Source organism: Parus major, chromosome 1A, assembly GCF_001522545.3.
Source record: "Parus major isolate Abel chromosome 1A, Parus_major1.1, whole genome shotgun sequence".
Classification (NCBI taxonomy): Eukaryota; Metazoa; Chordata; class Aves; order Passeriformes; family Paridae; genus Parus; species Parus major.
Genome location: NC_031773.1, coordinates 68,177,425 through 68,202,848, shown reverse-complemented (window position 1 = coordinate 68,202,848; position 25,424 = coordinate 68,177,425). Strand labels below are relative to the sequence as shown.

The 25,424-nt window shown below is 45.6% G+C and overlaps 2 protein-coding genes across 4 annotated transcripts; one reads left to right on the top strand and one right to left on the bottom strand.

The window, feature by feature from the left end:
* The first annotated feature begins 41 nt into the window (after positions 1-41).
* Positions 42-19,464, top strand: IL17RA (interleukin 17 receptor A). 3 transcript variants are annotated; one of them, XM_015628877.3, is made up of 13 exons: positions 42-203; positions 6,045-6,069; positions 7,889-8,035; positions 8,804-8,928; positions 9,936-10,062; positions 11,413-11,460; positions 11,547-11,704; positions 12,930-13,007; positions 13,440-13,515; positions 13,600-13,614; positions 14,836-14,937; positions 15,998-16,033; positions 16,567-19,464. In XM_015628877.3, the coding sequence occupies exons 1-13, from the start codon at positions 72-74 to the stop codon at positions 18,063-18,065; spliced, it is 2,568 nt and encodes an 855-aa protein (XP_015484363.1). In that variant the 5' UTR covers positions 42-71; the 3' UTR covers positions 18,066-19,464. The 3 variants fall into 3 exon arrangements, with proteins under 3 accessions (XP_015484363.1, XP_015484362.1, XP_015484364.1); XM_015628876.3 differs by having other exon boundaries at positions 16,564-19,464; XM_015628878.3 differs by lacking the exons at positions 42-203; positions 6,045-6,069; positions 8,804-8,928 and having other exon boundaries at positions 7,939-8,035; positions 16,564-19,464.
* Positions 19,465-20,264: 800 nt separating this feature from the next.
* Positions 20,265-25,235, bottom strand: HOXA1 (homeobox A1). Its single transcript, XM_015628879.3, has 2 exons — positions 24,493-25,235; positions 20,265-24,064 (listed from the first exon to the last, which is right to left on the bottom strand). The coding sequence occupies exons 1-2, from the start codon at positions 25,109-25,111 to the stop codon at positions 23,709-23,711; spliced, it is 975 nt and encodes a 324-aa protein (XP_015484365.1). The 5' UTR covers positions 25,112-25,235; the 3' UTR covers positions 20,265-23,708.
* Between the last annotated feature and the right edge of the window lie 189 nt (positions 25,236-25,424).

Sequence of the window (25,424 nt, the reverse complement as noted above, 5' to 3'; positions counted from 1 at the left end):
GGCGCGGCCCCTCCTCAGGTGCGGCCCCGCCCGGCCCGAGCCCGGAAGCGCCGGGCGGCGGTGCGGGGGCGATGGCGGGGCCGCGGCCGCTGTTCTTCCTCCTGCTGCTGCTGCCGCCCCTCTTGCTACCCCTTCTGCTGCCCGTGGCCGCGGCCCTGCGGCTGCTGCTGGACGCCGCGCCGCCCTTCACCTGCTCGCAGCCGGTAAGCGGCGCCGGGAGCGCCGGGAGCGCCGGGCCGGCGGGACGGGGAGCGGCCGCCCCGCTGTGGGACGCGGGGCCGGGCGGGATCGCTGTCCCCGGGCGGTATCGTTGTCCCCGGGAGGGATCGCTGTCCCATGGAGGTATCGTTGTCCCCGGGCGGGATCGCTGTCCCATGGAGGTATCGTTGTCCCCGGGCGGGATCGCTGTCCCATGGAGGTATCGCTGTCCCCGGGAGGGTTCCCCAGGCTGGGGCTGGCTGTAGGACACCTCCGAGCGGCCCTGAGCCGTGCTGGAAGCAGCCCCTGAGCAGGATGTGAGTCTTTGCTAAGAGCTGACGTTGCCCAATGTCCTAAAAGTTTTAACCGGTTCTTTGCAGCTGAGGTTTTTTTAGGAGAGAGCGGGGGATTAAACATTACTGAGGTTTTTTTGAAGGGGTTGTTGCCTTTTCTGCCTGTGAAAGCGGCCGGACAGGAGCTGCCGATGCAGTGAACCCAGCAAACTGAGAGAATTTAGAGTATGAACTCCTAGCTGGTCGCTCTCTCTGGTGGTTTTTGCGGAATGTTTTGGATTTGTTTTGTTGGTCGCTTTTTTGTTTTGGGGTGGTGTTTTTTTTGTTTCAGTTACATGTAAAGAGCGTGTAGAAGGGGAAGGAGGTCTGGTTTTGCTTTTTAATTCTGTTAACAATAGCAATGAGGCAGGAAAATGGGCAGCTGTCATCTAAGCTGGACAGCTTTATATGCCACGGTGTGCTTTCAGCAGTCTGAAAAAAGGCAGATAGTCGCATACAGCTATAGACAAATGTAAAACAAAACGTGTCCTTTGGGGTGAAAGCTTCTATAATCTTTTCCTGTACACATTTCCTACCTTTTGTTGTCTAGTCTGACACTTCTCCTAATGCTTGACTATATCCTTACCCCTGTTTTACCAGACCTCTGCTCTGCTGCTCTCTCTCTTATTTAAAGAGACCCCAAGAAAACAGACCAATTCTGCAATTTTACTTTAGACATTGTAGAGTTACAAAGTGTTAAGGCTTGGGGAAGGGAAAATTACCATATTGCTTAGGGAAAATTGCAATATTGCTTAGGCATCTCATGTAACCATGATATCCCAAACCTTGTTAGTCATGGAGATTGACAGTAATACATTCAAGAGTCTCTGCAAGTCCTTGGATGGTTGGGCTGTGAGTTTGTCTTGCTGTTTGTCCCTCTTTATTTTTTTTTAGGAATTGTGACCACAGTAAGTGGGTGAGGGGATCACCAGAACATCCCAAACTTTCACAGAGGAGCTGTGTTGCCCAGCGCTCTGGTGTGCACGCAGAGCAGTGGATGTGCAGGGCTATTACATTATCCCTTTCTATCAAAAAGCCAATTTCCAACGTGCAGACAGACTTAGGAAAAAGGAGTCAGCTTAAGCCTGGGAGCAGCCTCTTTGAGCAGGTGTGAAGCTGCTGACACGAGTAGGAAGAAGCCCCATCAACTGAAGCTGTGACAGTTTAAAACAGTTCCCCCTTCCCTTTCTGCGGGTTGTGCTGTTTGCAGAGGATGATTCAGTAACCCTCCCAACGTGTGGCTGTGCTGTGGTTCAAAAGCAGAGCTGCTGCTGAGCAGGGTGGGTGATTCCCACTTCCTTTGTTTAACCCACTGTGCTGCTGTTGCTGAGCTTTGGAGCAGGTCAGGGTGAGCCACAGCGGCTTCCTCAGCAAAATCCTCCTGTCTGGGAGATGAAGTGGTGGAGAGAAAGTGTCAAGTATGTTATCAGTAGACACCTGAAAGGAAAACGAAATGCTTCTTAACAGCTCATCTTATTAAAATGCCAAAAAATGCACTTAATGGGCTGTATTCACCACCACTCTATCAAATATGCTCAGCTGTAGGGCTGAATAGCACAGCTGCAAATCCAGTTCCTTCCAGTAACCATTGCTTGAACATGTCATCTGCAGGGGGAAAACATCCCACAGCTTAAATACCCATCAGTTTTTTCACTATCAAGTGTTAAATCAGCATCCAGTTGTTGTGCTGTAACTCTTTTGGGACGTGGCATGCCTGGGTGTCCTGGAGGAATGCAGTGTTTATAACTCTGCTGTCTTTGAGGGGCTGGATCAAAACTATTGAGCTTCAGCATAAAAAGGGTTACTGATCAAAACTATGAAAATATGATAAAGACAACTCTAAGGCTGATTGTTGTGAAGAAATTTTAACTTTTGAATTTGGATTTGATTTTGCAGAAAATTGATATGAGGGCAAGGCAAAAAGTTAGAAATCGTAGAGAAGAATGCTTAAAAGGAATTAAAACAATTTTGTAAAATACAATTGTTTCCTACAAGCCTTAAGCAAATCATCCTTCAGCATTTATTCCTGCACTGTGTTCATGTGTTGATCTCTGCTTCTTTTTACTAAGGAGCTGGAAAAGGGAAGCTGCAGTAAACTTCAAGTCATCCAAACCTCAGAAGTTACATAGAATGGTTCAAAGGTGAAAGGCAGATTTTGGAAAGCTGGAGCCCTTCCCATTCAGCAGCCACTCTTTAAAGGAAAACTGGACACTTGCCTGGCTCACAGTGGTTTCTTTCTAGTTGCCACAGCATCCTGCTGGGAAATCTTTGCCTCCCATTACTTTAATTGAATTTTTATGGGATGGTGCTGTTAATCGGTTTCCCAGGTTTATTTCATTCACATTCATACAATTCTCCATGGCATATGGTCTGTTCTTTTTTATGTCAGAAGCAAAACAAAAATCATTTTAAAAGAGCGAAAGAAACAGTTGCTTAGCTTTTTGTGAAAATACAGTGAGTAAACATGAAGGGTTGACTGTGCCTGTCCTGCTGAGAATAGTTTCAGCATCACCTCACAATCATCTGCTTCCCATATTTATGCCTGCCATGTCTGCAGCTTTGCTTTTCAGGCAAAGCCTGAAAAGTTTAAGCCTCACATAGCCACTCACTGCCCCACCACTGGGATGGGGGAGAAAATCAGAGAGGTGAAAGTGAGAAAAATTGTGGGTTGAGATAAAGCCCGTTTAATAAGTAAAGCAAAAGCCATGCAGACAAGCAAAGGAAAACCAGGAGTTGTTTCTCACCACTTTCAGTGGTCAGGCAGGTGTTTGGCTGCCTCCAGGGGATCCATCATGCAAGACAATGACTCGTGAAGTCAAACACCATCACTCTGAACCTCCCCCTCTTCATCTTTCTTCCCCCAGCTTTCTATGCTGAGTTTGATGCCTTAAAGCATCCCTTTGGGCAGCTGGAGTCAGCAATGCCAGCTGTGTCCATGCCTGATTCCTGCACCCCCAGCCTTCTGGCTGCCAGGGGTGTTCCAGGAGCAGAAATGCCCTCTGCAAGCCCTGCTCACTAAATACAAAAACCTCTCTGTTACCAACACTGTTTCCAGCCCAAATCCAGAACACCACCCCATACCAGCTACTGGGAAGGAAATTATTCCAGCCAAAATCAGCACACTCAAGTAGGGAAACTAAATTAAATACTTCTGCTGTCCAGAGCTTTGTTAATGTACTCTGGATGAGCCAATGCATCAAATAAGGTTTTGTGGTGGTTGGACCTTTACAAGGGAAAACCAGCAAGGTGCTGGGAGGGTAGCCAGTGCAAATCTAGCAGTGGTTGACTTACTTTGCTGCAAACCCAGCTGGTCTCTTGCTGTAATTGCTTTCTGGCTTTTGAATGTCCTTGTCTGGAGTTACACTTTTTGGTATTAAAAAAAAAGGACACTTTTTGGTGCCCTCAGCTGCTGCCCAGACCTGTTCAGCTGGGTACTGTACAAATAGGAGATGGGGATTTTCATGGCAAGTCCTTTCTGGGACTTGTCTTTCTTTGATTTTCTTATACCTCTGCCTGCAGCGTGGCTTTATCTGCATTTAAATTTGCTTTCTTATGCCAATAGTGAGGATGTCCTAGGTGAATGAGTTGTTCCTAGAAGCATTTTCAGCTCTTGGATCATCCCTGTAGAGCTTTGGGGACTGGGTAGGAAGTGGACCAAGAAGTTAATTGGTGCCTTGTGGTGGGAGAATCCTTCCCCTCTTCTTGTGGCAGAGCTGCTAAATGCTCTACTGAGGGCAGCTTAAAGTCACCTACACATAAAAGTTGCTGGCACAGCAGGTAAACAGGTTAGTGCAGGGTAGGAAAAGCACATGTGTAGATAGTCCCTTGAAAATCCTGAATGGGGTTGGGGTATGGTGATACACCAGATAAAATATTGTTGTTTTTCCCCATAGAAGCCCAGTGTTGAAAAGGTAAGAAAGGCTTTAATAATTACCATGTGTCGGTTCTGAATCCTCATCAACAGATGGATGGCTCCTCATTGAGCTCTGGAGTTTTTAATGAATGTCAGGGCACAGCAGCCTCATCAAAGCTGGGAGCATCCTTGTGGACAGCTCACCTGGGATAATAGACCTGGAGGAAGAGGGGATCTGTTTGTACTCTCTGCTGGATAAATATTCATATTGATCATTAAACAAGAAAGGGGAAATGCAGCTTTTGCTCACTTCCATGTGTTGTCAGCTATGGTGCAGGACACCAGCACTCAAATGAAAGCAGATGTTGCTGCTCTTCAGGCTAATAATGCTTTATATTTTTAATAAGGGCTTTGTTGTGATGCCATGTACAGTAATTATTAATAACTGCAACAGAACAAGGACAAAATGACTGAATATTAAGTGATAGGCCTTAACAGAAACCATTACATTAGAAAAAAATCCCTATGGTCAGTAGCCAGTTATTTTTGTTTCCTCTTGAGGGTTCATCCCAGAGCAGCCATCACTCTTTGCCCTCAGTGGACACCACCAGAGCAGTTGCTGTGAAAAAAAATTAACTCCATCTCAGATAAAATCACTGCACCTTTCTACATAAGGGGCTTTTTCAGGCCACATAATTTACCTTAAAAATTAAAAATTTGGGGGTCTGAAGTGTTAGGACTAATTTTTTTTTTTCATAGCTTAATCTGTTCTTCCATACAAGTATTCACAATTTTTATTTTTCTCTTTTTCAGTGATTTTAGTTAGCCAGTTTGGGTTTGGTTTCATCAGTGTTTGCTTCTTTGCTTTCCATTTATTTTATTTTTTTTTTTCATTAATCAAGGATTTAGGTTGCAGGTACTGTTTTTCAGTCTGCCTCTGTCTTGGGTGCATTTGTGGTACAATAATTGGAGTGTGGATGTGTTTCTTGTGAAGGGTGCCTGAAGGCTGGATTTATACCTGTGTGTGTTGTTGTGACTTGTGTAGCAAAAACCTGGAAGAGATTTTCAGGTTCTATTTTTTATATTAGCATGAGGAGCTTAATGCCAAATATTCCTGCTTTTGCTCCAAGTTTGCAGGAGCACACAGATACATGAGCTGAAATGTGAGCATTAATCTCTGAAATGTTTTCAATACCAAAAATGCACAGCTGGCTTGTTTAAGTACCCTTCCCTAAAAATATCATTTCCCTAAAAATGTAAATACACAACTGGGAGAAGCCAGGCAGAGCCCTCATAACTTCTGGTTCCTTCTTTATGATCAGGGCATCTTTATTCTTAATAAGAAAGGGTCTGATTCTGATGAATTTTTATTTCCTCAATTAACACAGTGTTAATATCAATAATAAATTCAATAAAATTTTATAATTTAATATCAATTAACATTTGGGCATAGGTTGGACTGGATAATCTCAGAGATGTCACATAAATTGTGCCCAGGTTTTTTGATTAACAGCTCAGTCCAGTGTTTCCATCACAGGTAATTCTTCCAATTTGTGTGCATCACTGAAGTGCTTTTTCCTGCCCCTCTTCCAAAACTGAGCACAATCAAGTTGCTGGCAATTTTATTCTGAGAGTAACATTCTTGTTTCTTTTCCCCACAGGATTTAAACTGTCTGGTAAGAAATAGTAAGTAATTTTTTTCTTTGTTGCAGTTTTCTCATCAGATTTTTTTTGGTGGTTTTTTTTCCCTATTTTTTTTTTCTTTTCTTTTTTTAACTGGGTTCATACAGAATATTTTTCCTGCTAGAATCAGAGAGTTGTCATGCCTAGCTTTGGGAGTTTCCAGTTTGTTTCATTATAAGCTCCAGCTAGAAGGGGAATGGAAACTTAAATCTTTTTTGGGATAGAGATTGGGAGTAGGCAGTGGCATGAGTAGAACTCAACCCAACTTGTTTAGTTTCTATTTAAAGCTGGGATCATTGGTTTTTAAAGAAATGGGAATTTAAGGACAAGTTTGCCAGTAAATTGCAAGCCATTATGATAGTACTTGATGGAAAATTAATGTATGAACTAGAATTAAAAAAGGGGCATAGAGGGGTGCACTTGAGAGCAATTAATGTAAATTATTTGGTGTAAGGGACCAAATCTTAGCAATGGCATGCATCTGAAAGACCTTAATATAATTATGGGTAATGCTCTGAAAAATGTTCTTTAAAAAAAAAAGAGGAAAATGTTCTGAAATTGTCCATTTGGTACCTGGAGGCAACTGGGCAGTGCTGCAGGGCTCCTTGGCTTTTCCTTGTTCTAAGCAAGCTCATTCCTGCCTCAGTGCCCAACTCTGTGCCATAGTGGCACAAATATTTTTGTTTTTATTATTTTCTGCAGTATTTTTGTTTGGCTTGCCAGATCAAGGAGAGGACTGTGCCAAAAATAACCAGATTAAAAACTTCTTTGGCAGGACAAAGCTTGGGTGGGATCAGGTTGGATGATATTTCCCACTGGCACACAGCTGCTGGAACACAGCTTGCCAACACAGCTAAGCCAAACTGCAGCACCACCATTAAAATGCTGCCTCAGTTAAATATTTGGTTTAAATTCTGCCTTAAAGCTGTTGTTATATTTTTCTGCTCTAGGGGATTTTTTTATTTTTTTTTAGTGTTTAGTACACACTTTGCTGAAAGGTGCTTTATTCTTGTCAGTCTTTTTACAGATATTTTTTTATAAAATGAGCATTTGTGGATTGTCTAATTATTCCTAAGCCTAAAACCGTACTGTTTGACTGAAGAGATAGTTCTCTCTTTCCACTGTTTCCATCACACATCTTTAAAATAAATAAAAATAAACCCAAAGTGTACTTTAGGGTGGCCTGTCTTTTTAACATGCTCTGAGAAGTCAAATGTGTTACAAAATCCTAAGCAGATCATGTCTGTAATACCTGATTTCACTTTCTGATGACTTTACAGGACCTGTTTTCCCTAACACTGTGCTGACAAGCACAGTTTCTTTTCTGTCCAGGGAGCTCATTAATTTAGGCAAGGCATAACAGGCAGTTGTTGGAAGCTGAATTTAGATGTATATTCAGATTTGAGGAAAAGCAGCTTGTAGACCCAAGGTAATTAACTATTAGAACAATTTCCCTGGGTATCTGATGGATTTCTTATCATTGGAAGACTGTAAATTAGCATTAAGAAAACTTCTGTTTCAGCAGAAGGTTGAAGGAGGTACTGAGTAAACTTGCTTGACCTGTTTAGCCTGACTACATTTATTGTGACAAGTCCTAATGGATTTTAAGGAAAAGAGGAAGTGGAAGTTACTAGAGTAAATTCAAATTATTACAGGCAATTTACAGAGTACTTCCATACTGAAAACTGCTTTTCTGAGCTGGAAGCAGTCTGTCCCCCAGTTTTCCCCTCAGAGTAACCCTGACCCAAAGAGCAGATCATAATTACAATTAAGCAGAGCTTCCTCAGCCCCACTCTAAACGTGGGTTTCATTTCCTGGACAGGCACTTGCATGGAGTCAAGCTGGCTGAAGGTTCCTGCATGGACTCCTTCTGCCCCAAGCAGTCTCCATGTTTCCTCAGATGTTTTCCGTCAGGAGGATGGAAAACTCTTCCCTGTGCTTCAGATAGAGTGGAAAGTGGCCACGGATGGTAAGTGGTGCTTGTTTAATTTGAGCAGGAGCAGAGGAAAGAGGTGTGATCTAGTAAGGGTAGAGAGGAGATTTATGACTTAGAATCATGAAAGCAGGTCTTTGACATTTGAGAGGTTGGCTGCTTAATTTTGTTTGGCAGGTGTAATCTTGTCTTTGTGTGATAAAGCAATAATTGTCTCATTGTTGGAGCCTAAATGACCACCAGTAAGTGGTGTTTTCTCACTCTCCAAATATCTGTTTGTCTGTAAATGATGCTTCCCTTGCATACTCTTGTCCAAAGTTTTGCACTGCTTTAAGGCAAAATTAAACAAAATTAAGGCAGAATTAAACACTTTGATTTCTTCCTTCTGCAGGGCTGTAGAGTTATTCTCTCTAGCTATGGCAGATTAGGAGCAGGTGTGACTCAGTCATTTCACTCAGCCACGCTTGTAAACTCTGACCAGGACCGTGTGTACCAAAATAAAGGTGTTTGCTTTGGCACCCAACCTGCAGGAGGCAGAGCTGAACACAACACCACATCTGTGGAGCAGCCAGGGTGTGTGGAGAATGAATTCTCCTCTCTCCTTCACTTGCACAGACGTAGCTGTGCCATGCAGGACGTCCTTTAGGCTGAGAGTGCTGTTAGTCAGCCCTGCCACGCTCGCTTTTCCATGACCAGCTATCTTTATGTTGGGATGCTCAGCACCTCAAAGGCAGGGTCAGGCACAGTGGGGCTCTCCATGTGCACAGGAGAGGAGAAGGTGAAGTTGTGCCTCTGTCCCTGCAGCCAGCATCCGCTGTCTGGAGGGGGCAGAGCTCGCTGTGATGCAGGTGAACAGCAACCAGCAGATCTGTGCCCAGTTTGACTTCCAGAACAATTTGCCTCTTCAGGTCCGTCCGGATGGAGGCCGGGTGAGTGCAAAGGGCTCCAAATTACCTTTTATGCTCCGTGGAATTGTTTCTGCTTTCACTGTTTTATGGCAAAATCATTGATTAAAAAGTACAGACTGCTGAGAGTCTATTGGACTTGAGATCTGCTGTCATTTCCCTTTTCTCTTTCACTCCTCTCATCCTTGAGGTTTTAAGGATTGCTGCTTTTAGTGCCTAGCATGTGTCATCACTCTGGAGGTTGCTTAAAGCAAATAGTTATAGGGGTTCTTGCATTCTGCTTGAGAGCATGAGATTTTATAGCTTTTTAACTCAACTCTTCCTATTGCTTCCACTTCTTTCTTGTACTGTCTTGTTGTGGACAAAAGCACCAACCTTGGGGGCGGTCCCTCAGCTTCCACTCCTTCTAGGAAACTCGTCAGAAGAGTGCTGAGCATCCACAACAGTAAGGAATATAAACAGTAAGAAGTTTCTTCCTTAATCACAGAGAATTTGGCCATAGCTGGCTTGCCACTTACCAAATACCACTGGCCCAGGAGCCACTGCCTCTCCCAGAATTTGCACAGCATTGCTGATGCAGAAAACAGTATAGGTTTAAGAATATATGTATGGAATGACCAGGTGCACAACTACATATGTATAAATGCAGTTCTAAATGCTTAGCAATTTCACAGTGCTACAAAATTCATGTCAGACTGAAATTTCCATCTTGTAACTGCATGTTTTATTCTGGTCTCCTTTCAGTTCAGAATGTAGTTGGGTGGAAATGCCACACAGTGGTTTGCCATAACACTGTTGTATCAGCTCAAAGATCCCAAGAAAAAACTAATTTTAAACAGAAGATTTGAGACAGACAAAGAGATAGGTATATTTAATACATTTGAGTTCCAATTTTTTATAGTCAAGCTTCAGTAAAAGGGTTACATGGGATGAGGGAACACACTGGAACAGGGCCAAGTCAGCTGTTAATTTCAGTGCCTTAAGGAACAACATTGTCCTTTAAAGTCCTTGTGGATGTGTTTTGTTTTCAGTGGAATTTCACTTTTGACCGTTTTGAAGTAGAACCTGGCCAGACTTACCAAGTGACTGTGTATCACCTGCCCAAACTGGGAGTAAATGGAGACTACAATTGCAAGTCCACGTCTCTCACAATGCCTGGTAAGAGGTGATTTAATTCACTCAGGCCTTGAGTTGTGGTGGTTTGTGGACCTGACATCACTGCTGCTTTTACTTAGTTTAAAATCTTTCAGAGTTGCCCCTCTGCTTGTGGAAGCTGGAAGTACAGGCCAGAATATCCAAATCAGAAGTTGGGCTTCTGGTACTAAATCCTAGACATGTGAAATTCAATTTCAAAGGCACAATTGACCAAGAAACTTGGTAGTGCTGGGTGCCTGGCCCTTTCTTGTATATGTGAAAGTTTTCCTATTGCTGAAAGACTTTTTCCTGTTTGCCCCAAGGTTGCTGAGCATCTGCATTGCCTTCTGGCTGCACTGACTACTTCATAAATATTTGGTGCTTAATACAGATCTTGAAAACTGGTTCTTAGCTTTTTTCTTAACCTGCTTATAGTTGTCAACCTGACTTTGTAGTTATAAAAATGACCAAGTGTGGAGTGTGTCAGTCAATGTGAGCTGGAAAAGGAGAGGGAGCACTTCATTTTCAGCCCTCTTACCCTTTCTTCTGCCTGTTCACACTAAGAACTTCCTGGCTTTTATGCTCTACTATTCTTCAGAAACCTAATGCATGGTGTCAAGTTGAGCAGCTGCAGGGAGCTTTGCTGGTAAGAGCTTACACATGAATTACAGAGTAAATCTGTAAACTTTGTAAAGTTTAAATTGCTAACTTGGCAAGTTGGATATTTGAGATATGCAATGTTTTATCTCAACTGTCTAAGCAGGGAGTTGTTCTTTTTCCTTTGTACAAACCCTGGAGGAGAAACATAATTTAAGGCTGAGAGCTGTAAATCCCACATTGCTAAATGTTGAATACATAACTCCAGATTTAACTCTGAAGGAAGAAGCCCCAAGAAGCAGGGCCAATCTTCTCAATGAAGGGAATTAGAAAGGTGGAAGAGTGTTTTAGGATTAAGAAAGATTCCAGCCTCCTGATCTTCCTGTGTCAGAATGCCTTTGGAGGATTCTGTTGCTGAGGTGTGATTACAAGGTGTGGGGGCTGAATATAAAGTTTTAATTCCACTATTGTGACCCTTTCTGCACCAGTGTAACATTATTGCTGTACTATTAAGTGTGGTATGTTTTTAGTCTCGTTCATTTTCTCTGTTCTGAGAAGAAAAAGAGCCACCAAACACACCATGACATCAGTGAAGGGGCTGGTTAAATGCTGGAAACCAAAACTGTTCTTCTCCAGAATTTTGCCACTGCTTTGGAACAAAGATGTCTACTCATTTAGGAGAGCTTGGTTAGGTCTCTGACTTCTGATAAAAAATGTGGTTTTTTCCTAAATGGAAGTACAGTGTTTCTGACTAGCTACTGATTGTCTTTCTTGCAGACTGTGAGGATTCTCTGATGAAAAGAACCGTCCCATGTATAAAGACAGGTAAAAATTTTTGAGTCCCATAGACATGGGTGCTCTGTTGGAATATTTGACAGTGGAAAACATGGGAATATCTGCCCTACATCCAGGCAGCCTGTGGGAACCCAGGATATGGGCTGAAAGTCTGGATGATTCAACTGTGCTTGTGAGCTTCAACCCATGGATGGAGCCAGCCCGGTACCAAATCCATGTGAGCAGTTACCTGAACGAGAAGAGGTGTAAAATGATCACAAGGGATTTCACAGAGGTAATTACCTTCCCCAGTCACACCTTCTCTGGAGATTCAGGCAAACATCTTAAATGCTTGCTAAACCAGGACATTTGAACAACAATTTTCAAGGAATTATTTTTGAAATTTTCTTTGGAAAGAGGAATTTGGTGGATAAAAGATCAAAATGAGGAGGTTTTATAATGCACGGAGCAGTCGAAAAACACCTGCAAAGTCAAATTTTATATTTGACTATCTAGGCTTTATTACCTTTTTCAAGCCAGTGCCTGGAGAGCTAAGACTAAGTAAATTAACCAAAATTGAGGTGCAGAGTTTCAATAAATCATTGAAGTACTTTATCAAATACAATCACAGAAAGGTGTTAATTAAATTTTTTTTATATAAAGAATCAGTGGTTTAGTAACAGATGCTTCATTCATTCAAGCTGAGAGAATCAATTTCTGTAGGTATTGCAGTCTGTGTTGCTGAGAAGCTCAAAGTATCCAGACTGTGTTCCAATATAAAAAATGTTTCCCTTCAGGCATCTGAGGGAGGAGAAATACTGAACATTTGGAACCACTCTCCACCCTTCCTTGGGCAAGGGCAGATATGCTGGCATTCAGTTTTAATCTTTCTATTCCTCAACACTTAAAACCCTTAGTACTGCATGCACAGATACGTTTAAGCTGTTACTGACACAGATGGGACAGCTGTGTGGGTATTTCCCTGGTGGAGGGGAATGCACCTCACTTTGGAGTCTGTATGTGCTAATCACTGTGAAGAATTAGGTGATCGTGATACTAATTGTGTACAGCAGGTAGCAAGGGCAACTTACTTGCCTGTTCCAGTGTCAGAAGCAGTGTTGACAGCTGCTTTTAATTAAACAAGGAAGCTCATTAATGTTTGCACATTACAAAGCTGAAGACATCTACATTGTTAAGAAACTGTAAGTTTAACTCCTTTGAAGTTGTACAACAGACATCCCTAATTATTTCCTGTTACCTGTGCCATCTTAGCCTGCTGTCTTAATTTTATTTATTTACTATTGCCATGTCTGTCACACAGGACACCTGCAGAGATGGTGGCCAGATCCTCTCCCCATTTTGTTCTCTGTGGGCTCCTTGTTCCAAGGAAAGAAAAGAGCAGCTTCTGTTTGTTTGGACCACTCCAAACAAATGATTGTGTTTTCATGTCAGCTTTTTCTTTTTTCCTGCTTTCATTCAGTTTTCTTCCTTCCCTTATAACTTGCATCTGATTTCTGCAGGATGGACTACAACAGCAAGTGAATGTCACAATCAAAATAGAGAAGAACATAAAAGCTTGCTGCAGATACAAAATAGAGGTGGGGATCACACTGTTGTCTCTGTGTCCTTCCTTCACAATCAAGGCAGTGAGCACCTTAGGAATGTTAGGCATTCTTTCACTGTGTTTTTTTCTGAGATTGGCTAATCTGTAATTACCTGCATCAAGGAAATATTTATGACTGAAAGAATTTTTTATAGGTATTCTCTGTAGTCAGTGGTTTTTCCTAAGTACAGGGCTGCAGAGTCAGAGATTATGGGAGTGACAATGGCAAATGTGCAGCCTCAGGAGCTCACAGCCTTTGTCATGTATGGCGTAAGAATTCTTAATTAATCTTGTTTTCTGAAGGGAAATGGGAACTCTGTGGCTCTGTGCTGAAACACAAGGAACATTGAGGCAGGGAGAAAGTGAAGCAGGGAGCAAAATTTCTTTAAAGAATAACTTCTGTTTTCTGGATTCATTTCAACTGCAGATTCAGCCATTCTTTGCGAGCTGTGGCACAGACTGTATTAGACACTCTGCTTCACTCAAGTGTAAACCAATTCCAAGTGAGAACCACTTTTCTGTAAATTAGATTCCCATTGTTTTACAGCTGAGAACTGAATTTTTAACATAACTCTTGTCTTTTGCAGGTACAGAACCATCGGGTAAGAAGTTCTTCCAATACCCTGAAACTTTTTTTGCTGCTATTCTCCTGTTGTGTAGAATGAGAAATGATCCTTCCTGGGAATGACCCAATGGGCAGGATAAGTCCCTGTTGAAAATTTTATATTATTTGAAAGCAGTGAAGTGGACAGCCCATAGGTGGTGGTGTATGAACTGTACCAACCATATTGGGAACCCACCAGAGCTCCCACTGAAACCTCAGAGGACGTGAAAATCAGCACGTGGCAACCACTTGGTAACAAAACACCAAACCAAAGAAGAGCAAGGAGACCCCAGACCCTAATAATGCTCTTGGTCTGGACTGTCACATGAGGGATGGAGAATTTAGGTCATAAGGGTTTCATTGCCATGGGCTTTTCTTTGTTCAGGGCCCCTCTTTTGAGCCACCCAGCTCAACCAGCCAGATACCATAATCAATATGTGCCAATAAATCTCTCTGGTGGAGATGAGAGCCTGGTGTCTAAAATTTCTTTAACAGTCCCCTTGTAACACTGAGTTCAGAATTAATTGTGCTAAGAATGACTTCACCATGATTTAATGAGGCAAGTATTTGTATGCAGTGTGAACCTTAAAGAGCAATTTTTTGAGAGACACTTCACTTGCATAGAATTCTTTGAGAAGCAGTTTTGACAAGAAGAGTCTTAATATAAAATACTTTCTGTCACTTTGCTCAGTGTTAAAAAATTTGCATAATATAAAGCAGCTTTTGGAAAGAATAGCTTGCATATATTCATTTTTATGAATGTCAAGATAACTTGTGCATAATGATTTGACTTTATTTTATTTTTTTTTTGGCTGCAACACCTGTAAGGATCTTTTGCCCAACATTAAAAAAACAAAACAAAACGGAAAAACACCTGCAAACTGAAATTCATGACCCAAAATGGTGATATTTTAACTTTTTTTAAGCTAGATTACATGAAGAGGCAGGACATGGGCGGCATGCCTGTCAAAGCTGGGTAAACACTGCTATTTAGAGGAAGGTTCTTGATCTGTGTTTTCAGTGTGCTGCACATATGGTTCTTTGTGTGGAGCAAGTTGATGGTGTACAGCAGCACCATGGAAGCAGGAATTGCTTTGGAGAAGTGACTGTGGATTGTAGGGGGGAAGTAGTGCTCTAGTCAGCAAAGCCAGGGTCCTCCTGCCTTGGCCTCTGCTGCTCTTTGGTGGAACTCTGTGTGAGGAGTGTTTTTGTTTTGCAGATGACATGATGATATGGCTCTACTGGTGTATCACTGGGATCTGTGTGTTACTGGTGGGGTCAGTCATCACAGCTGTGCTGTGTATGACTAAAAAACGAGCAGGTGAGACTCAGACCAGCCAGGAAGAAAAAAATCCAGTGCTGAAGAGTCCTTCTTCCTCCTTCTGTACCTATTCCTATTGTGGTTTTGTTCCTTGCTGTTCTGATGCCTTGGCTCTGAGATAATGCCCATGAAAACAACTTCTGTTCTACATTATAGGATTTGCAATGTCCTTATATCATCCACCAGATAAGAAAATCCTTCCACAGGTTATCCTGTTTGATACTCCACAGCACTTCAGAGCTCATGAGGAGCAAAATGAATTTCATAGTTCAGCCCTTTGTTTCCTGCAGATTGCTGCAAATGTCTTTGCACTTATTTTTCCCCTGCATTGCATAAGAGTGTTGCAGAACAGAAGCTTCCTGTTTGTCCACGCTGTAGTCTTCCCCCCATTCCCCAAAGTCTCTGCAAAACTAATTTTATACTATTGTGAGATTAGATAATTTTTTTCAATTAAAGGGGAAGGGGAAAAAAAATACAGGACATAGAGATTTACATCAAGCAAGTTGGAAAATTGAGTACTTAAGAGATAAATCCTAGTTTTCTGTGCTGCAGCCATGAGGCCCAGTTATCTCAGGGAAGCTGTGTAACTCACTGCTTATTTTCTTTTTACCTGAGGGGAAGAGTTGGTAATCTTTTGGAGAATTTCTTAACATCAAACTCGTCTATCATACATAGCTAGGGATGTTTTAGTCACCTCTTCAGAAAGGCTTCTTAAGAAAAAGACATTTTAAAAAGCCCCCTCTACTTAAGGAGGGTAGCAGAACAGTTGGGTGTTCTGTACTTGAGCCTGCCAGGATTTGGGGGAGATGGTAAAAGTTCATTTTGAGTGCATTTTGTCTCCTCTCAAAGGAAAAATACAGCAAGAACTGGCTGTAGAAGAGCCTTTATTCATTCATTCATTATGTTTTTTTAATTAGGCTTCTCCCTCCTTACAGCTTTATCTCCCTACACAGTTAAAGATTATTTTATTTTTAACCTAATCTATGGAAAGTGGTGTGATTTTAAGCATTTAATCTTACTTGATGTTCTCAGAACTGACAGTGACTTTCTCTCTTTCCAGGACGCCGGCAATGCAACCACAACAATTTGCAAGCTGGTAAGATGCCACTTGTGTTTTATCAAGCAGGTCTCACACAGCTGCCCTGAAGGGGCTTTTGTAGGCTCTAACTACCCTATAGATGCTTCTTGGAACCAAAAGGTAGCCTTAGGATCTTCCTGTTTAGCTGAAAGAAGCTTTGCAGATGGAATTTGAAACGCTGTATTTGTCAGATGGGAGGTAATTGCTTTGGAATGTGGGGAGACACTTTACCCAGCCAAGGCTGTACTGGCAGAAGAAGCTTTGCTGATCCATCTAGGTCATAGCAGCCAAGCAAGATTGGTTTGGAGAAGCTGCTAGAGTGTTTTTGTGAGGTGAAAGTTGATGAATCACCTGGGAATTATTATAAATCACAGCTTCACTGGGTCTGCACTTTCACCTTAAATTTGCACAATGAGATGTCGTCCACATACGTTGCCAAAACAGCATTAAAAGTTTTGTTAATAGCCTCCTGTGCTGATTAGTGCTGACTCACAGCATTACAATTTGGGAAATGTGGCTGTAATTAACATTTTTCTGTCTTCCATCAGCAGCGTACACCAAGCTGTCCCTGCCGCCCTTGAAGCCGCGGAAGGTTTGGGTTGTGTACTCTGCTGACCACCTGCTCTACGTGGACGTGGTGCTGAAGTTTGCTGAGTTCCTGATGACTGTCTGTGGCACTGCTGTGGCCTTGGATCTGCTGGAAGACCACCACATCTCAGAGCTGGGGCCCTTACCCTGGCTGACACGGCAGAAGAAGGAAATGGAAGAGCTGTCTTCAAAGATCATCATCTTGTGTTCTCGGGGCACCCAGGCCAAGTGGCAGGCCATGCTCGGGAGCGAGCCTGTGTGTCTCAGGCAGGATCAGCAAAAGCCAGTGGGAGACCTGTTCACCCCAGCCTTGAATCTGATCCTGCCAGATTTCAAGAAGCCAGCCTGTTTTGGAATGTACATAGTCTGCTACTTCGAGGGAATAAGCAGTGAGAGAGATATACCTGATCTGTTCAATGTCACATCCAGGTACCAACTGATGGACAAGTTTGAGGATATTTATTTTCGGATTCAGGATCTGGAGAAGTTTGAGCCTGGGCGCATCCATCGAATCCAGGAAATCACAGCTGAAAATTACATCGATACCCCCAGTGGGAGGAAGTTGAAAGAGGCCATAGAGAAGTTCAAGAACTGGCAGACTGAGCACCCAGACTGGTTTGAGAGTGAAACCATCTGCTTGGATAGTGATGAAGAGTTGCATTCCCTGAACAAGGAGAGCCAGGTGGATTCACCACTGGCTGAGCCAGGTGGAATTGTGAAACACCAGCTGCACCTACATGAGCCTGACCCTGGCTGCTGTCACGTCATCAACCTCCACATGCACGAGGGGGAAAGTACAGGCTGCAAGCTGCAGCCTCAGCTTAATCCATGTGGGGATCCAAATTCCCAGACTGTGGTCCTTCCTATGGATGTTCCTCGCATTCAGGTAGTGGAGCCAGTCTCTTCCATGGAAGATAGAAACGTACTCAGTCACCACGTGCTGAGCAATGAGAACTGTTTGGAAGGAGTTCCTCTTCTTGAGACAAGCTTTCCAATGAGGAATAACCTCCTCCTCCTGCACGATGGCTCTGAAGTCTCAGTAGCTGACCAGAGCCCTGCAAACTTCTCAGATGACCTGAGTGACCATCTGGATGGACTCATGTACCCTCTCTATCAACAGAGTGTCATTCCTTCAGAGCCCTGTCTCTGCCAGGGGGAGGCTGACAAGCAGCACCAGCTGCTCTTCGATGACCAATGCAATGACCAAAGACAGTCAGTGCAGTCAGACCAGGGCTACATCTCCAGATGCTCCCCTCTGCCTCCTGAGGACCTTCTGGAGGAGGAGGAGGAAGAGGAGGAGGATCAGGAACAACAGGTGGGCTTCCATGAACTCTCTCCAGAGGTCCTGAACAGTCTAAAGAGCCTCCAGAAGCAGCTGTTTTTCCAGGACATTGAGAGGAGCTCTAGCTGGAGCTATCCAGCAGAGGTGATGGACATTGACCAGTCTTTGGAGGACTGTTAGGCTCTGCCTGGGACCTGCTCTGTTTGAAATTCAGGGATGGAAGGTGTTCCCATGCACAGCAGCACTGAGACTGCATTTCCAGCGCCATCCTTGTCCTTGTATTGTAGATGGTTTAATGCTGGGATCTTCCTGGGTGCTGCAGGGATGCAGCACTGCCCAGCAGACATGGAATGTTGCTTCCAGTCTCTGTGGAGAGAAGCCACAAGTATTGGCCACCCCTGTGGAAGATCAGGCAGTGGTTCTGTTCCTTGGGGAAAGGCATTACACTGAATTCTCACTGATGGATGGCAGAAAAAATTGCTGTGGCTCATCCACTCGTGCCTTCAAAATGCCCTCCAGCTTTGCTGATTCTATTGCACTGGATAAAAGTCACAGGCATGGTTTAGAAAATAGGTTTAGATAACGTGGTAACATTTGCATTGCCATTTTAATACACATTTTAAACATTTCCTTGTAAATACTGTGTTAAAGATGTGTGCCTTAAATTTCAGCTAGAATAGGGCTGTCTCTACCTGGTTGATAAATGAGCCTGGAGATTTTTTGGTTTGTTTTTTTCCCCACTCATCATTTGCGGGTGCATTTCCATGGTCATTCAGAAATCAAGTGGAGTAGCTGAGAATAAGTGATATAAATGTTTAAATTGAGACTCTCCATAACTCTTCCTGCCTCTCTTCTGTGCTTGAAAACCAGCAGGGAGGAGGAAGAGGAGACCAAAAAATTGAATTTGGGGTGTTGTTTTTTTTTTTACAGTTTGAAGAAATGTGGGGCTGACTCCAGAATCACAGAACTGGGGGAATCTGGTGTATTCTGTGACACACTGCTGCAGTGCTGTTGGCTTTGGGATATCTTAGCACCAGAGAGATGTGAACTGAAGATACAGATAGTGACACCCAAGGAAATTAAAGGATTGTTTTGGAGGAGGAAAAAGTGTAGCTTCAGCAGATGCTGTTTTAGAGTGGAAATTGTATCTGAGTCAAGGGAGGCTGAGCAAAAACGACTGTAGGATGTACTTGTGTGGGTTGAAGCTCAAGCACAGGTAGTTCAGGTTAACCACAGTGAAATACTGAACAGACTGAGGGATTCATCTTCCAGGAGCTGTGATGTGAGGTTGGCATTTACCCTGTTTCTTATCACTCTTTCTGCCCACTGGATAACAACCTGAGAGATTTAAATACGTCCAGGCCTTTCTCCTTTGTAGTTTTCCCATCCATCCAAGTTTACTTGTCAAAAAATCTTTTATCTGAGCTTTTTTCAAAATCTTAACATCTCAGAAAAGAATCTGTTCTTTTGACTGGCAATTTATTCTGTATTGTGTGTATTTTATAATTTTGTGTCTAACCTGTGGGGTTTTTTCCTTAAATTAAAAACCAAGAATACTTTTTGGATATATTTGCTGAAACACTTGTATGTCCTCAATTCTGCCTAACTCCTTATGTTGAGTTATGTAAAGTTCTTAGTATTTGTTATAAAAATCTGAGGCAAAACTGAGCCAGAACAGAACTGGCTCACAAATGTTAAAATATTCCTGCAAAGCACAGTATGGGGAGGAGTTGGACAGAGCTGAGGGCCTGCAGCCATGGGAAGTGCACATTCCTTTCCAAATGGGAGCTAAAGGAATTGTTTTTCCATGCAGGACTGCTCCATGCAGGGCACTCAGGACAGCTTGATAACAAAGGGACAGTCCCTGCAGAGATCCAGACTTAAGGCTGGGAGCCTTCCTGCTCCAGCAGGAATCCAATCCAACCCAACAGGAGCTAAGCAAGAGGCAGCTGTGATCTCAATGCTTCTCCAGTGAGAACCCATTTCCCAGATTATGTCAGTAATTGCCATCTTGATGATCCCACTTCTAAAAGTTTCTTTTATCTTACAGCAATTAACATGTAAATCTGATTTTTTTTTTCCCAAGAGTCTTTTTCAAGTGGTATCAATTCCTATAAATCACTTAAATAGGAAGCTCAGAAGTGTCATCTGAATTTCCTTGCCTTAGTCATTCCCTTCTCAAATAACTCCCTTGGTGTTACAGCTCTTAGAATTTGCTTTCACTTACAGAAAGTTTGTTTGAGGGGAAAATCCAGACACAATTTTAGCAATCCAGTATGAGGAAAACAAGTAACTTTTAACGCATCTGTTGGTCCCTCTTCAATACAAAACTGAACAGCCCAGCAAGACTCAAAGGAGGAAAAAAAAAAAGGAACAAAATCAGTCACAAGTTTCTAATTTTATTTTAACAATCTTGCTTTTTAAAAAATACAAGTTCTGATTAATGCCAGGGGGATGCCAAGTGTCCATCAGCCACAGGCCTTATCTCTCACATCCTTTTTCCCCTCCTGGGAGTTGTCATCTCTTTTGTCAGGATAGCAAACAAAGAGCAATAAAATGCTAAATAACTGAGTTGTGTAACAGAATCCCAAGGGACCTGTGTCTTAGTATGGCACAAATTCTTCCAGCAAAGTGTTACTGACCTGGACCAGTAATTTAATGTTGGCACAATGTACGGGAGTTGTGCAAGGTGCAGCAGGAGAGGTTTTGTTTGCATTTTCACGGTACCACCATCTCTCTTCTGCAAACAGAAAGGTTTTAAGTGGAAGCAAGAGCTCAATTACCAAAGAGGAGGGAATTCAAAAAGAGAGGAGCAGGTTTATAAACAAGACCTTGAAGATCTTTACATTTTTTTTCATAGTAAGTAATTGCAGGAGCAGCAGAGCTGCCCTTTTAGTTGCAAGGGGGTTTCTGTGTAGCCAACTACAAGAGCTTTACACTCTCCAAACAGCACATTTCCTAACAACCTAGAAACCATGGCACCACCAAGAACAACTTTTTCTACAAAGGAATTCTATGCAACACAAGTGTCATTTTGCAGGGTCATGTGTCCCAGGCAAACTTTTCATCCACGGAGAAATCTGAACTGTGAGTTCACCGCCAATGGGTTAAATATGCCATGGCCAGATCCATTTCAAAAATGCCATTTTTCTCAATAACATCCTAACTGGAAAAAGGCACTCACTGTTGAAACAGCAACTTGGTTACGGGCTATGAAGGGGTACTGAAGTAAGACTTGTTAATAATTGTGCTGTGATTCTTTTGATGTCTCAACTATGCTCACGCTTCAGTGTATTAGGGATTAGCACTTTGGTGCCATTGGGAACTTGGCCATAGGAGCAGCCAAACATACTTGGTGATGAAAAGCTTTTTTTTTTTTTTCCCTTCAGCTTGTTTTTGGCAAAGTTGGTTGGTTGGGAATTTATTTTTTTTTTAATTTCAGCTGTTTGACTGAAGAATGGAGTAGTCCTAGGTTCAGGTATCACCTTATTCTCTCTTGAAGAATTATTTCTGAGCTTCTACTACCTAGTTAATGCTGAAAAAGGAAGGTGCAAGGAAACAAATATCTGTACAAGCATAATATACCTGTAATTACACCTCCTTTGGCCAGGAACTTAGCATCCCCTCGACACATTTCACATCACATAGGAAAAGTTCACAGTACCAAGTTTTACAATCACAGTCACTCACAGCACCAAGATTGTCCAGACAAGAAGAAGTTACTGAAGAGAAAGGCCACTGGCCAAAATTCACACAACTGCCCGTGTAAGGGCTCAGGTTAAAAATAAAGCACTGGTGGGAAAGTTAAGCCTTGCTTTTGCCAACTCTCCATTTGGCATGAGGAGAGCAGCGAGTCGCCCATCACTATTGACCCATCTTTTCTTGGGGCTTTTCCAGCCCCTCCAAACCCATCTGGCTGGGGGAGAAGAGCCCCATGGCAGCCCCACTTCTGCCTCTGGGAGCTGGAAGTTACCAGACTGTAAACATTTTGTTGTAGCAGTCCACCGGAGCAGGCAGCTGATCCCACTCTGTGAAAAGGAAGGTGGGACAGAGGCTCTGAAGCCCAAGCCCTGAAGGAAAGGATGAATGTGTGTGCGGAAGAAGTCTGGGCTGCACCTGCAGTCCTGCTGTGGGTACCAGTTGGCTGTGCTTTATTTCCCCTTCCCATCAGGACAGCTTGGAAAAAAAAACAAAACAAAAAAAATTGTGACAGGAAACTGTTGTTTTTCACAATTATTGCAGCCTTGCCCAGATAACAAAACATAAGCCTGGGAGGGGCAAAGTCCTGTGGCCTGTGTGCTCCTGCTTCCGTGGGGCTGGTTACAGGAGCAGCAGCAGCCAGGAAGAACAGCTGGGCTTTAACCCCACCCAGCACTGATGGAGCTTAAAACCAAAGAAAACTCTGCTCCTCTGAGAGGTTGCTAACAATTTTTCCCCACCTTACCCTAAACCACATGCACACAGAGGACGGGATGCTGATTGATACGTGGGCTTTCACCAAAGCTCGAGAGCCCCTCTGCCTCGAGGGCTCCTGCTTTCTGTGCTGAAAAGTGAGGTTCACTGCGCATGGAGCCCACCCCAGGCTGTGCCAGCGTCCTCTGCTCTGCTCTGCTCTTGGAGAGGGGGCACTTTGCAGGCTTAGCCCCATCTCTGCTCTCTCAAGCAGGCATGGAAGGGGGCCAGAGGAAATTTTCCAGCCTTTCTGGCTGTGTAAAGGAAGACCCTACGCTCCGTGTAAAAGAAAACCAAGGCTGATCCCGTAAACATGCATATTCACAGAGAAATGGGAGCCCCAGCACCTGGGGATGCCAGCATCAGGCTGCTGAAAACCCTGTTCTCACCAGAAATAAATGTCTTGGTGGTTATGAAACGGGGCCTAAGCCCCGGCTTATGTCCATGCTGGATTGGTTTCTTTAGCACGTGAAGTCAATGTAAGATGCAAAAGGTTGAAGCACAGAGGTAGACATTTTGGCTAGGAGAAGGTGGCTCGTGGGCTTGAAGTGACCGAGTGGCCAGCGTGCTTCCAGAGGTTCCTTAGCTGGGACACGGAGGCCTGGGAAACACAGGCAGCAGCTCTGCAACACCCAGGGAAACCAAAGCGTGCTCCCTTCTGTCCTTCCCACGCCTGGAGGCAACATCTGCTGGTCGGGCCCCTCTTGCATCTCATTATTGTGGTCAGCAGGAGTTCTTAAAGGAGGGGACAAAATGCGCTGGTCCCTGTTTAGGACGAAAAGGAAAAGCTGGACCTTTGTGGTTACGAAGCAACACAATGTCCTGGGAGGGAGGGGAAGGAAGGGTGGGACCCTCCAGACAGTGGAGAGGCAGGAGCACTAGGAGAAGCCTTGTCACGAAGGACAGGTGCCTTTTCTGGGGACAAGCGTCATCCGTGGGCTCCTGCAGGTAGTCGGGTTTGTGCGGAGCTTCCGCTGCTGGATTTGTCCACGAGGAAGGGAGGAAGGGAGCGGGAGTCTGTCCACGTCCCCTTCCCCTGCTCGGCCTCGGCGGAGGGAACCTGAGCGGAACGCAGAGACAGACGCTCTGCGGGGAGCGGGCCCGGAGGCTGCGGGAGCCCCTCCGGGGGCGGCCAGCGGGGCTCAGCCCTGGGCGGTGACCGCCAAGGCGTTCACGTACCCGTGGGGCCCCACATCCACGTCGGAGAGCCCGTGGGCCAGCGGGGCGGCGGCGGGGGCGGCGGAGGTAGCGGGGCAGGGAGCGGCAGCTCGCCGGGACCTCTCGGGGACACCGAGCGACCGAGGGACCCACATAAGGGAGCTGGACGGACGCGTGCCGAGTTGGCGGGGGCGTCGCGCCGTGCGGCCGGTCTCAGTTGGAGGCAGCGAGAGTGTCCGAGGCGGAGGAGGCGGGCGAGGCGCTGCAGGGCGAGGAGCACGACTTCTCCGACGAGTCCTCTGCCTTCTCCTCGCAGCCCGTGGGGGTGGAGGGGGAGATGGGCAGCAGCCCCTCTTTCTCCCGTTTCTTTTGCTTCATCCGCCGGTTCTGGAACCAGATCTTCACCTGCGTCTCGTTGAGCTGGAGGGAAGCGGCGATCTCCACCCGCCTGGCCCTGGTCAGGTATTTGTTGAAATGAAACTCCTTCTCCAGCTCGGTGAGCTGCTTGGTGGTGAAGTTAGTTCTGACGGTGTTGGGCTGCCCCACGAAGCCGTACTCGCCGGCCTTGCCTGCGAAGGGACATGCAGCGGTGAGTGAGCGCAAATGATTTATAGGCGATGTAATCAATGTGTCCACACCGGCTAAGCGATAGGGAGCAAGAACTTCTTAGGATAAGAGGGAAACCCCGGCAGGGTGAGTGATGGAGTGCGAGGTGCTAAACCGGAGTCAGCCTCTAGTGTCAGAGCAAACTTGATAAGTGGTTTATGAATTACCAGAAATATGACCACGGGAGAGGAGGAGAAGGGGGAGTCAGGAATAAGTGAGGAATAAGCGGCGCTGGCGTCCAGCTCCGCGGGCAGACAGCCGCGACTGCTCCCAGAGGTGCGGGCCGCCCTACCTGCCCAGCGCCCCGCGGGACGCCGCGCCTCTTTCCCCGCACCCGCGGCGGACACGGAGAGGAGCGGCCCCCGCCCCGGCCCTCCCGCCGGCCACTGACCTGTTTTGGGTGGGTTTCTTTTCACTTTCATCCAGTCGAAGGTTTGCGCCGGCGGTGAGGTCTCGGTGGAGGGGGAGCGGGAGTTTTCCCGGTGGCCAGCGTGAAGGGGAGACAGGGCATGGTTGTAGGTGCCCAAGGGCAGGCTCTGCTGCTCCTGCCCGTAAGGGGGAGGCACGTACTGAGCGGAGGCCCCCGCGTAGCTCTGGTGCGGGAGTGGGTGCTGAGCAGCGGCGGAGGAGGAGATGCTCCCCGAGTACACGGCGGGGGCACAGGGAGGGAAGCCGCCGCCCAGCTCCGCGTCCTGCCCCAGGGGGTAGGGGCCGTACGCCGGCCCGAAGCCCTGCGCGCTGTAGGTCGCGCCGCAGCCGGGGTGCGCGTAGGACACCCCCAGCCCGCCGTGGTGCTGGTAGGCGGCGGGCTGGGCCGGGGTGTGGTGGTGGTGGCGGTGGGGGCTGATGGGCACCCCGCGGCCCGCCAGGAAGCGGTCCTCTCCGCTGCAGCTGCCGGCGCTGACGGCGCAGGGCTGGAAAGTTGTAATCCCGTGGTCGGGGTGGTAGGCGCGGGCGGCGCAACCCCCCGCCTCGCCGCCGAGGACGGGGTACTCGAGGAAGGAGCTCATCCTCTCCGCGTCCCTCTGTCACGCCGCCACCGGGTCTTCAGCGTCCGGCGGGGCCGCGCCAACTTTCCCACTTCCTCCATGGGGCCGGCAGGAAAATGACACGAAGGCGCCGGCAGCGGGCAGGCACGTGGGGGGCGGCAGCCAATGGCTGCGGCGCCTGCGGGGCTTCCCCGGCTCCTGTCGCTGAGACAGCGCCGCGTCGGGGGCATTTAAACACCGAGCGCTCCGAGAGAGCGGCACCGCGGGCAGGGAGGCGGCGGCGGTGACCCCCGGGGGTGGGGGGCGGGCCGGGGTGGGGGGTACACACAGACAC

Excerpts from the sequence above, each read along its gene's own strand:
- IL17RA (XM_015628876.3), top strand. The coding sequence starts at position 72 with ATGGCGGGGCCGCGGCCGCTGTTCTTCCTCCTGCTGCTGCTGCCGCCC. Across the intron at positions 6,070-7,888 it reads AAACTGTCTGGTAAGAAATA|GCACTTGCATGGAGTCAAGC; the intron begins GTAAGTAATTTT and ends TTTCCTGGACAG. Across the intron at positions 14,938-15,997 it reads TATGACTAAAAAACGAGCAG|GACGCCGGCAATGCAACCAC; the intron begins GTGAGACTCAGA and ends CTCTCTTTCCAG.
- HOXA1 (XM_015628879.3), bottom strand. The coding sequence starts at position 25,111 with ATGAGCTCCTTCCTCGAGTACCCCGTCCTCGGCGGCGAGGCGGGGGGT. Across the intron at positions 24,065-24,492 it reads AAGAAACCCACCCAAAACAG|GCAAGGCCGGCGAGTACGGC; the intron begins GTCAGTGGCCGG and ends GTCCCTTCGCAG.